The sequence below is a fragment of the Delphinapterus leucas genome, chromosome 12 (assembly GCF_059928025.1).
Source record: "Delphinapterus leucas isolate spDelLeu-1000000601 "Yukka" chromosome 12, BTC_Dleu_Yukka2, whole genome shotgun sequence".
In the NCBI taxonomy this organism is placed as follows: domain Eukaryota; kingdom Metazoa; phylum Chordata; class Mammalia; order Artiodactyla; family Monodontidae; genus Delphinapterus; species Delphinapterus leucas.
The window spans coordinates 81,995,685-82,005,943 of record NC_143140.1 but is presented as its reverse complement, the minus strand read 5'-3'; the positions used below and the strand labels follow the sequence as shown (position 1 = coordinate 82,005,943).

Genomic DNA, 10,259 nt, shown 5'->3' with positions numbered 1-10,259 from the left:
AATTGCTATTTTATGAGTGGGGGAGACTGGGAAGAATAAGATTTGCAGGAAGATTTCAGAAGCTCAGTTTTGAGCATGTTACATTTTTCATGCTCATCAGAGTAGTTTAGGGATAAATATTTGCTATTCATCAATTGTAGGTACTATATAAAACTATGAGATTGGGTGAGATCACCAAGAGCTGAGAATAGAGAAGAAAGGTGGCCCAAATACTGAGCCTTGGTACATTACATTCTTGGGATGGGAGACGAGCAAAAGAGACATCCTACCCGTGAGGTAGGATGAAAATGGCCAGTGTAGTATCCCAGAAACGAGTGAGGGAGTAGGGTGGAGTGATCAGCTGTATCACATGTTGCTGGTCAGTCAGGTAAAATGAATACTGAGAAGTGACCACAGGACTTATAAATGTGGTGGTCCTTGCTGGCCTTGACAAATGGGCTTTGGTGAAGTGACAGAGATGAAAGCCCAATTGGAGTGGGTTCAAAAAAAATCAGAGAAGAGGAGATGGAGAGAGGCAATAAAACTCTAAAAGGAAAGGAGCTCAGAGAACAAGTGTAGTATATGGAAGGGAAGATGGGGGTCGGGGAAGAGTTGTTTTTATAAGGTGGGAGAAATCAGAGCCTAGTTGTATGCTAATAGGAATGTGTCAGTAAAAAGGGAAAAATAAATAGCATGGGGGAGAGAGGGGAGAAGGGCTTAACTATGTCTTCTGTAGGCAGGGAGGGAAGAGACTTGGTGTGCAGACAGAGGACCTGGCTGTAGATGGGACCACGGGCACCTCATCTGTAGCAGCAGAAGGGAAGACAAAGTATATGGGCACAAAAGCAATAGGTGGGCAGGTGGATGATGGCAAGAGCTGGTGGAAGTTCTCTCCTGATTATTTCTGTTTTGTCAACCAAAGAGGAAGCAAGGTCGTTATTGAGAATGAGAAAGGAGGAGGCATTGAAGGTGTGAGGAGAGAGCAAAAAGAAAAATATAGTATGTAAGTACAGTATTTAAGATCATTGAGCAGCACGAAAGGCCCACCCGAAGTGAGTGGTCATGATTTTAAAGTGAGACCAGATGGTTGTTGGTTGGTTGTCCATCTCCAGCCACGTTGAGGTGCAGGGGTCCAGGCATAAATTGGGTGAATTATATTTAATTCACGTTGAGGTTTTGCCACGTGGGTATGTGGAAGAGTGGGGTACAAGGGATTTGAGGTCCATGGAATATAACTAAGTGTGGAGGAAGTGATGTGGGGAGTGAGGGACAGTGAAAAAGTGGTTGGATCATTGAATTGTAGGTCCTGTTGGGGTTGAAGAACTGTTGGAATTGGGTGATAGAAGGAGTGAGGCTGAAAGATCAGAGGTGGTGTTTGGAGAGTAGAATGCTTGAAATTGAGAACATGAGGTTGCAGTTATTTGTAATGACAGGTCTAGAGCAGGACCTTCCAACAGGAATACGATACAAGCCACACACGGCATTTTAAGTTTTTTAGACACTTTAAAAGTAAAAATTAAGAGGTGAGGTTAATTTTATTTAGCCCAATATATCTAAAAATATTATTTCAACAAGTAATCAATATAAAAATTATTGAGATATTTTACTTTTTATATTAAGTATAAAATACAAGGTACCAAAAAAATTATTTTTTAAATTTTATTGAGCCACATTTCAAGTATTCAATAGCCCTAGGTGCCTAATGGCCACGATATAGCTCGGAGCATAAGACCCTGGGAGTGAGTGGCTAAGGGAGGATGGAAGATGAGATCACTCGGGGGGGGGGATCACGCCCCCCACCAATCTGCACGGATGTAGAAACCATCAAGAAATATGACAAGGGCAATGCAGAGCACGGAAATTCGGTACCCAAAATGTTATATAAAGCTCTTAGTGTAATTAAAAGTGTAGTGTATTTTTATCTTTAAATTTAGTTTGTGCAATTAAAATTTCACTTTCCTGAGGTGTGTTCCAGTTTTTAACAAAGCCTGAATAATTTTGTGTGTGTGTCGGATACCTTAAATGCTACCCCTCTGTTTTTTCTCAGCAAAGATAGAAAGCACACTTGTTTGTCCTGTAGCTTTTACATTCTTTGTCCCAGCCTCTGTGTGAAGGCAAGATTTAGAGCTTGGAGGTAAGAATTTCCTAGAAGAGAATGGAAGAATCCAGGTCTGCGTAAACAGATTCCTAAAATATTGTATAATTAGGTTCTGCAAAACCCACTGGTTCAACTGGCAGGTAATAGTACTAACTAAAGGTGAACTAAAATAGCTAGTTGGACTGGAACTAAACAGAGAATTCCAACTTTTGAAGATATTTTGAAAGCAGCAGGTTGGTTCTACCTCCTAAATATCGCAGTGACTCATCCTTGCCCTTATCCTTTTATTTTATTTATTTTTTTATTTTTATTTTTTTGCGGTACACGGGCCTCTCACTGCCGCGGCCACTCCCGTTGCGGAGCACAGGCTCCGGACGTGCAGGCTCAGTGGCCATGGCTCACGGGCCCAGCCGCTCCACGGCACGTGGGATCTTCCCGGACTGGGGCATGAACCCATGTCCCCTGCATCGGCAGGCGGACTCTCAACCACTGCACCACCAGGGAAGCCCCCTGCCCTCATCCTTTTAAAGGGAGATAATATATATGCAGTGGTTACAGTGTTGTCTCTAGAACTGGAAAAGCCTGGGATTTCCTTCTGTCTCTGCATCACTGATTGTAAGCAGTCAGCCTCCCTAAGCCTCAGTTTCCCCTGTGAAGTACCTCACAGGATTGTCGTGAGGTGAAGCAGAGCGCTTGCTGGGTACAGAGTACTCAGAAAGCAATGTCTTAGTGTCTCTCAGTTCCTCCTCTAAGTTTTAACCAAGGATATGTTTCTTGAATGTACTTTTGACCACGTGAGTCTCACACGAAGAGCTCCGACTTCCCTCTCCTATAGAAACTCTTTAGGACCAGTGCGTAGGATGCAGCCACAGGCTCCTGTTCAGCCCTCAGCTGCTGCTGCAGCTCACGCCTGGCTCCCCTGAAGTTGCATCCTGTTTGTCAGGTGAACAATACTGTTTACCTGCGGTGTTCGACTTGCTGATCCCTCTGCCCTTTTGAAACCCGATTCAAACATCACCTCTGATAGGCACCAATAATTGTCTGTTGCTTTAAGGTGTTAAAAAAATGATATGTGTTTAAAGGACAAATAAACTACTTTTTTTTTTGGTTTGGCCACGCCGTGCGGCATGTGGGATCTTAGTTCCCAGACCAGGGATCGAACCCTTGCCCCCTGCATTGGGAGCGCAGAGTATTAACTACTGGACCGCCAGGGAAGTCCCTCAATAGCTTTATAGTCTTATAACCTTCCAGAAAGTTTTGACTAAAAGAAGGCTAAAGTTTGACTAAAAGAGAGGTGGTGAAAACACTTGTATGTATTTTTTTAACCTCATTCTTTTACTAGGCTTAAGTTAAGATGTATCTATTTTGCAAATTGTTTTACAGAAATATACCTGTTACCTGGGAAAACACTATATACTTTTTAAATATTTTTTATTAAAAAACTTGAACTTTGAATTCTTTTTCTTTTAGCTTGAGATGTGGTAATGTCAGCCAGACTTCTCAGATCCTTGGCCAGATCTCACTATATTTTATCAGAAGCGTGTCAGTGCCAAAGACTTGTTCATCGAACATTAAACCCACTTAAGGAATTTGAGACCACAACATGCAACACCCTGACAAGAAGTCAGAACGTGAATTTGTTCTTTCCTGATACAGCAGTTGTTGGTTTGAATAAGTCCCAGGTCCTGGAAATGAACCGGAAAATATCAAATACAAATGTACTCTCTCCATTAAACACCACACGTTACCAAGATGAAAAAGAGCACCTTCCAACCAGGAACTCCCTTGGTACTCATAGGAAAGTGATTCACAAACCAAGTCTGTTAGGTTTTAAGTGGTTTATAAAAATACCGAAGAGACATTCCTCATCTGTGTCAACGGAAGCACTTGTTTCTAAACAAGACTTTCCGCAAATCAAGAGACCACTGAAAGCATCAAGGACCAGGCAGCCATCCAGGACCAACCTTCCAGTTCTGCCTGTGAACAAGGTAAAAACACTTGTGGGTGGCACCTCTGTTCCCTAATAATCACTCTGAACCCCTGTGGATCCCACCTCAGCCTTACTACCAACATAGGAGAGCCAGCCATCAGCTCAGCACTTCTTTCAGGATCTTTGAAGCCTAATAGTAAAACCTGTCATCTCCAAAGGGAATCAACATCTTAATTTTAGGAATTAGTGGTACATATAAAGGTAAAATAGAGGCAATTAAATATAAAAATATAGTTTATGAAAGGATTAGTGGCCTAAGGAAATTTTGAAAAAGACTAGTAGTAAGTCCATTCTAGGAACAGTGCTATAAAAAGCCCCCATTTAAAAAAAAAAATCAAACTGTAGAAATTCTGTATTAAATTAAAAAAAATTTTGTTTCATTAAGTATGCAGACAGGTATACATTCATTAGCCAATGGTGACTGCATGGGAGGGGGTGGTGAAAGGACATGGCAAGGTGGAATCCAAAAAGCAGAGTGAAGGTTTTTGCTTTTTTTTATCATTTGAAGGTTGAAGTGGTTGTTTTCATTCACTGTTAAGAGGTTTATGGGAATTTCTCAACTACAGTTCGCATTTGCCCACTAAATGATAAATATTTAAGGTCAGGATCAAGCCCTTTGGTAACCTGTGTATCTCGCATGTTACTTGAAACTGTGCCTTATACTTAATAAATGTTTATTAAACAGGAAAGGATAGAAGAGAAGCAAAGGGACCTTTGATGTCTGTAGCCATCAACATTAAAAGTAGGAATGTCGAATATTTAACACTTGATGAAGCCTTCTGAATCTATCAGAAAACAGGTTATACTGTCTATCTTACAATCTCGATTCTGAGAAGGAGACCTTGAGAGCGTTTAACCTGTTCTGTTTTTGTTTTTGTTTACTGCGTGGTTGACTTCCTTTAAAAAGGTGTACAGGCCTTCACGTCTTGTCCTCAGGTTGTGAAGCTAGGAGTTGGTTAATGACTTGTTTTGGATTCTAGCTTTGTTTACATTCTTGTTTGGCTTCCTTGAACCCACGATATGAAGGATGGGAGTTTTGGATGCATTCTGCCCTCACCCCTTTCTTTCTAGCTCTTGAGTGTTTAATTATGTTGTTTAGTGTTGTGATCATCTGGGAAATTTAGTATTTAAGTGACTGAGATGAAATTAAGTGTAAAAACCTGAATTCACAGCAGATCCAAAAAAGAGGAGGACCAAGTCCCTTCTTTCTTCCGTTACATCTAGCAGTGCAGAGCAGAAGCAAGTTTCTTATGAAAGGCTGGTGAGGTCAGAAATGGCACTTGTTTTTGTAGTTGTCGGTTGTAAACTGTCAAAGAGGCATTATTGCTTTGGGCTGTCTGTAGACTTGAAAGCAGTGTTCCTGGATTCCGTTTTTTATTTTTCTTCAGGACTTTTTTCCTTTCTGCTTCCAGGAAAGGATTTGAAGTAGATTGTCAAAATTTAATAAGTTTCAAATGAGATAATAAAAGCATTACATTTAAAATAGAGCAAGCAGTTGATACGAACAGCGAAGTAAATATTATCAGATATCTGATACGAGTAATCTAGTTGAATATTTAGTTCCACGAAGCCCAATGATTAAAGAAAGGCAGGAATACTCCTGGGTTGTACATTTCTTGTTGTCTAACAAGAAGAAAAGAAAAACATAAGAATGTCTTATAAGAAATAACTTTTTCTATCACCAAACTTAAGGAGTCATTTATTTCCTGGGTCCTGACATAGGACATGTTATGTAACGTAATAGCTGTGACTTCAGTTGGAATTCCGCGAAAACAGAAACAGCATGTTGTTTCTCTGGAAGTACAGGAAAATAATAGACAATCTTTTCTATTTCTGAAGGCATTTTGAAAGTGACCTGAGGGAGTATGATTTTTGGAACATTATTTTCTAATGATCTTACAGGAGAACACAGTCTTGAGGTATAACGAGGTAATATATGCCCAGGGCTGAAGACTGGCTTTTATCTGTCCCGAATAGAGGGCCCCTCCATTTCCACGTGGGCCTCATGGGGCTGGCGAGTCCCCTTTGGTGGTAAAGCCCTTTCCTCCCCTCTGGACTGAGTCAGGAAAGGACTCTACTTTGTACCAGAAAGAGGTACCCTTTGTCTCATTCCCCACGTGTGTGCCTGAGCTCACCCTCTTACCTCTGCCACATGGCATGTGCTTGGAATTGGCGGGGTGAGGCCACTCACCCTCTATATTAGAATCAAGTCTTCACCTGATTCCATTTGTAGAGATCATAACCTGCTGAGATATTCAGCCCACATACCGTTGGCTCATCACTTAACATGGCAGGGCCAGTGCTGCTTGTTGGCCTGTCCTGTCTTTGAGGAGGACGATGCCCGAGGGTAAGGACCAACCTCTGAGCAGCGTGGAGGCTGGCAGAGAAGGCAGGGTGCTGGGACGCCCAGCAGTAGTTTGCAGGCTCACACCACAGTGTGTAGTAAAATCAACCAGTGGGTTGTTAATAGGTTTGGGTTTTTTTTGGTGTGTTTGATGAAACAGAATAGAAAGTATCAATGCATTACTCATGATAAAGGTAAATATTGTTCTGTGAAGCTTTTGTGTCCATTATTGGTGTGGGTGTCTGTGTGTGTGTAGGTACCGTGTATGTGAAAGGGTTTCTCACCATGGGTTGTAGTCAGAAAGGTTAAAAGCTAAAGCTTTATACTAGTAATGTAAAATGCATCTGTGTTTTCTAACTTTTGCCTATAATCTGTACATAACAGGAAAAACATGCATTTTTTCCCCTTAGTAATATAGGAGCAACATTACTGTAATGCAGTAATTTCTTGTTTTAGTAAAAGAACACGAATAAAAATAAACTTTCTTTTTCAGGAAAAGTATTCTGTCAGAGTATGTGATGCTCTAAAACAAGAATCATATATAAATTTCTAGCCCCATCTGCTGGAATATGTTTTCTGTGGCCAGAAAAATGAAACATACTGAAACATGGTGGTTTTCTTGGCTTTGGTTTTGTTTTGTTTGGGTTTGGGTGGTTTTCTTTTAACATTTTAAAATAGAAAGGCCTAAATTTAAGTCTTAAATCCAATAACTATTTTAGGTTGGTTTGGCACATTTATTTAAGAACAAGTTGTTGATCCCCATGCTAGAACCTGAAGTTTGGTGTATATTTATATTTAATGCTCAAAAAATAATGGTTCATTATAGAAATCCAGAAAAAGACATGTCTGAAGATGAAAGCTTCTTGCAGAATAACAACATCTTTAAATAATAGGGGGAAAAAATGCAAAGATGACACACACTCTTTCCCTTTACCAAGTGGATTTAAATACAATCTTGAAATTGAAAAACAAAGGAAATAAAACCCAAAAAAGATATTTCTAACAAGTCAAATTGGAAAACCTTGTGAATCATCTATTCACAGAAGATTCATAACTTAAACAGAGACTCACATCCCAGATGTTTAAGGAGGATACAGAAAGTAGTGTGGCGAGCCATGTAAGTTATGTAACGTAGGCTAAACCAAATAAGCTGTGAGACATTGGCTAGGACTCTGAGCCAAACTAAACAGGAGATGGTGAGAGAAGGAAAGGTGACCATCTTCAGAAAATCTGCAAAGATCCTTGGAATGACTAAGTTAAAAACAAATTGTGTTTAAAAATTTATAACCTGACTCTTTGGAGCTCAGCATATATTTTCTCATGGAAGTAGTGGTTGAATGCTTTGACTTGTCCCACTTTTTTTTAAAATCTATTTTATTTATTTATTTTTGGCTGTGTTGGGTCTTCGCTGCTGTGCGCGGGCTTTCTCTAGTTGTGGCAAGCAGGGGCTGCTCTTTGTTGCGGTGCGTGGGCTTCTCATTGCGGTGTCTTCTCTTGTTGCGGAGCACGGGCTCTAGGCACACGGGCTTCAGTAGCTGTGGCAGGTGGGCTCAGTAGTTGTGGCGCACGGGCTTAGTTGCTCCGCGGCATGTGGGATCTTCCCGGACGAGGGCTCGAACCTGTGTCCCCTTCATTGGCAGGCGGATTCTTAACCGCTGCGCCACCAGGGAAGCCCGACTTGTTCCATTTTTGAGAAGGTAAAATAGTATACGTTTTTTTAGCACAGATGGGCCTGGTCAGTAAGAAAGATGATGGTGAAGCCAGGCACGAGCCAGGGAGTGGGAGGGACTGCAGCGGCTGGAGAATCACGCCCCCCCCGCCCCCCACCGACCCTGGTCAATTACTGCTAGATCTTCCACTGGAGCGAAAGATGGTGGAAATCTGGATTGTGCGTCAAATGGCCATTTATTGTTGATAGTTTGTTCAAATCTTGAAAACACTATGTGGATCAGCTCTTGAGTTGGATGGTTGTCTGGGCTGCCAGTTTACGGCAATGATTCTAGAAACAGTCGGCAATGCCGTTTCTAGTACAGTTCTGGGAAAACCCTCCGCTGGACTAGCTGTCGACCTTCTCCTTATCTCCTGTCTTCTCCTTCGTGCCGCCTTCTCTTCCCACTCCAGCCTAAACTAAGCATGTCAGCTCTAGCAGCCCCAGAGTCACTCTGACATGCAACCTAATGCACTGGGATTTTGCTTAGCAAACTTGAGTAAGTTTGTCAGCTCTTGTAGGGTAGAGCCTGCCTGCCATGGCCTTACCTGATGCTTCTTTCCAGGATTCCTTTCTTTCAGCCAGCTTAATCTCACATCCTGCCAGCTCTTTTTAACTCCACGGAGCCTTAAAAGAACAACTAGTGCTGGCACTTCTAAACCTTAAGCACATAACTGATTCCTATACTCCAGTAACCAGCTTTACTTTGACTGTATGGGTCCATATGTTTTTGTAAATTAACGTGTTCTTACCTTCATAATGAATACGGGAATCAGCATATCAGATATCTGCAACAGGAGGATCCTGCATCCGTTTAGCTCACATTCAGTGACAATTTCAGCTTGCTTGTCTGACTTTTCATTTTTCCTCTAATTGAATTAAAATCAATTAGACAATTGAATGTTTTGCTTATGAGTGGATATTTTACGGATTTTAGGTTTTTCAGGTCCTCCGTTTATTCCTCTGCTACTTTTTAAACCACACATTAGAACTGTGTAACAGATGGAAGAAAAAGCAGAGTTAGGTCATCTCTTGAGAAAGAGCCAGGAGTTAGGTAACAAAAGTGGGAGGAAGGAAGAAATTTATGTACTACTTTTCTTGAATTTCATACTAGGAATGTAGCAGAAAGGGAAAGAATTTAGGAGCCAAGATGAGTAAATCCTAGGAATAAATTTTGATTTAGTGACTCATATACCTCTTTTGATACATATGGGCCAAAGCACCATATGTATCAAAGACAGTAGAATCACTAATGTTCTGATTAATAGACACTAAAATATAAAATTATGAACAAATGAAAATTCAGATGTAAATCTGATAAACTTTTGATAAACTTTTTAGCCTCCCATAAATTTTGATGGTTTAAACATACCTGCATGTGCCATAATAATAAGTATTATCTAAAAAATGTTGAACATTTGTGCTAATCATGGTTCTGAGCAGTTGACATTCATCAGCTTGTTTAAACTTCACAACAACCCTATCAAGTAGGCATTATTGTTATTCTGATTTTTTTTTTAATGAATCTAATTCTGTGCCTGAACTCTTAACACCTCTGCCGATAGCTTTTGAACTTTATTGACCGTATTCCATAGTGAGAAATTTATTTTACATTACAGTGTATATGCAGTGACCCAGTATACCTATATAGACATATATGTGACAGAAAATGTCATAAAATAAAATTTACCCTTACTATGAATTATGTACTCTAATATTTTCTGTTTTATTCTGTTTAGTTTATTTATTTATTTATTTATTTATTTTTTGCGGTACGCAAGCCTCTGACTGCTGTGGCCTTTCCCGTTGCAGAGCACAGGCTCTGGACGCGCAGGCCCAGCGGCCATGGCTCACGGGCCCAGCCGCTCCACGCACGTGGGATCCTCCCAGACCGGGGCACAAACCCGCGCCCCCTGCATCGGCAGGCAGACTCTCAACCACTGCGCCACCAGGGAAGCCCCTAGTTTATTTTTTTTTTAAGCTGGTTTGGGCCGACTAAATTGATATCAGGACTCACTAACGGCTTGTGACCTACAGTTTGACAAAAACACTGTGTGCTGTACCATATGCTTACCATATGTATACTGTATAGCTACACACAATATAAATGTATGCATGTACACACAGGTAAGACTCCTAG

At 40.9% G+C, this 10,259-nt stretch overlaps 1 protein-coding gene across 2 annotated transcripts in view; it reads left to right on the top strand.

The window, feature by feature from the left end:
- The window catches only part of RMND1 (required for meiotic nuclear division 1 homolog), a 42,523-nt gene that overhangs the window by 2,020 nt on the left and 30,244 nt on the right, over positions 1-10,259 (top strand). For both annotated transcript variants that reach the window (XR_016395256.1, XM_022559352.3), the window contains exon 2: positions 3,548-4,065. Coding sequence is in view for 1 of the 2 variants with exons in the window: in XM_022559352.3 (XP_022415060.2) it covers positions 3,562-4,065 (504 nt within the window). In the remaining variant the exon portion in view is untranslated. The remainder of the gene's footprint in view (positions 1-3,547; positions 4,066-10,259) is intronic.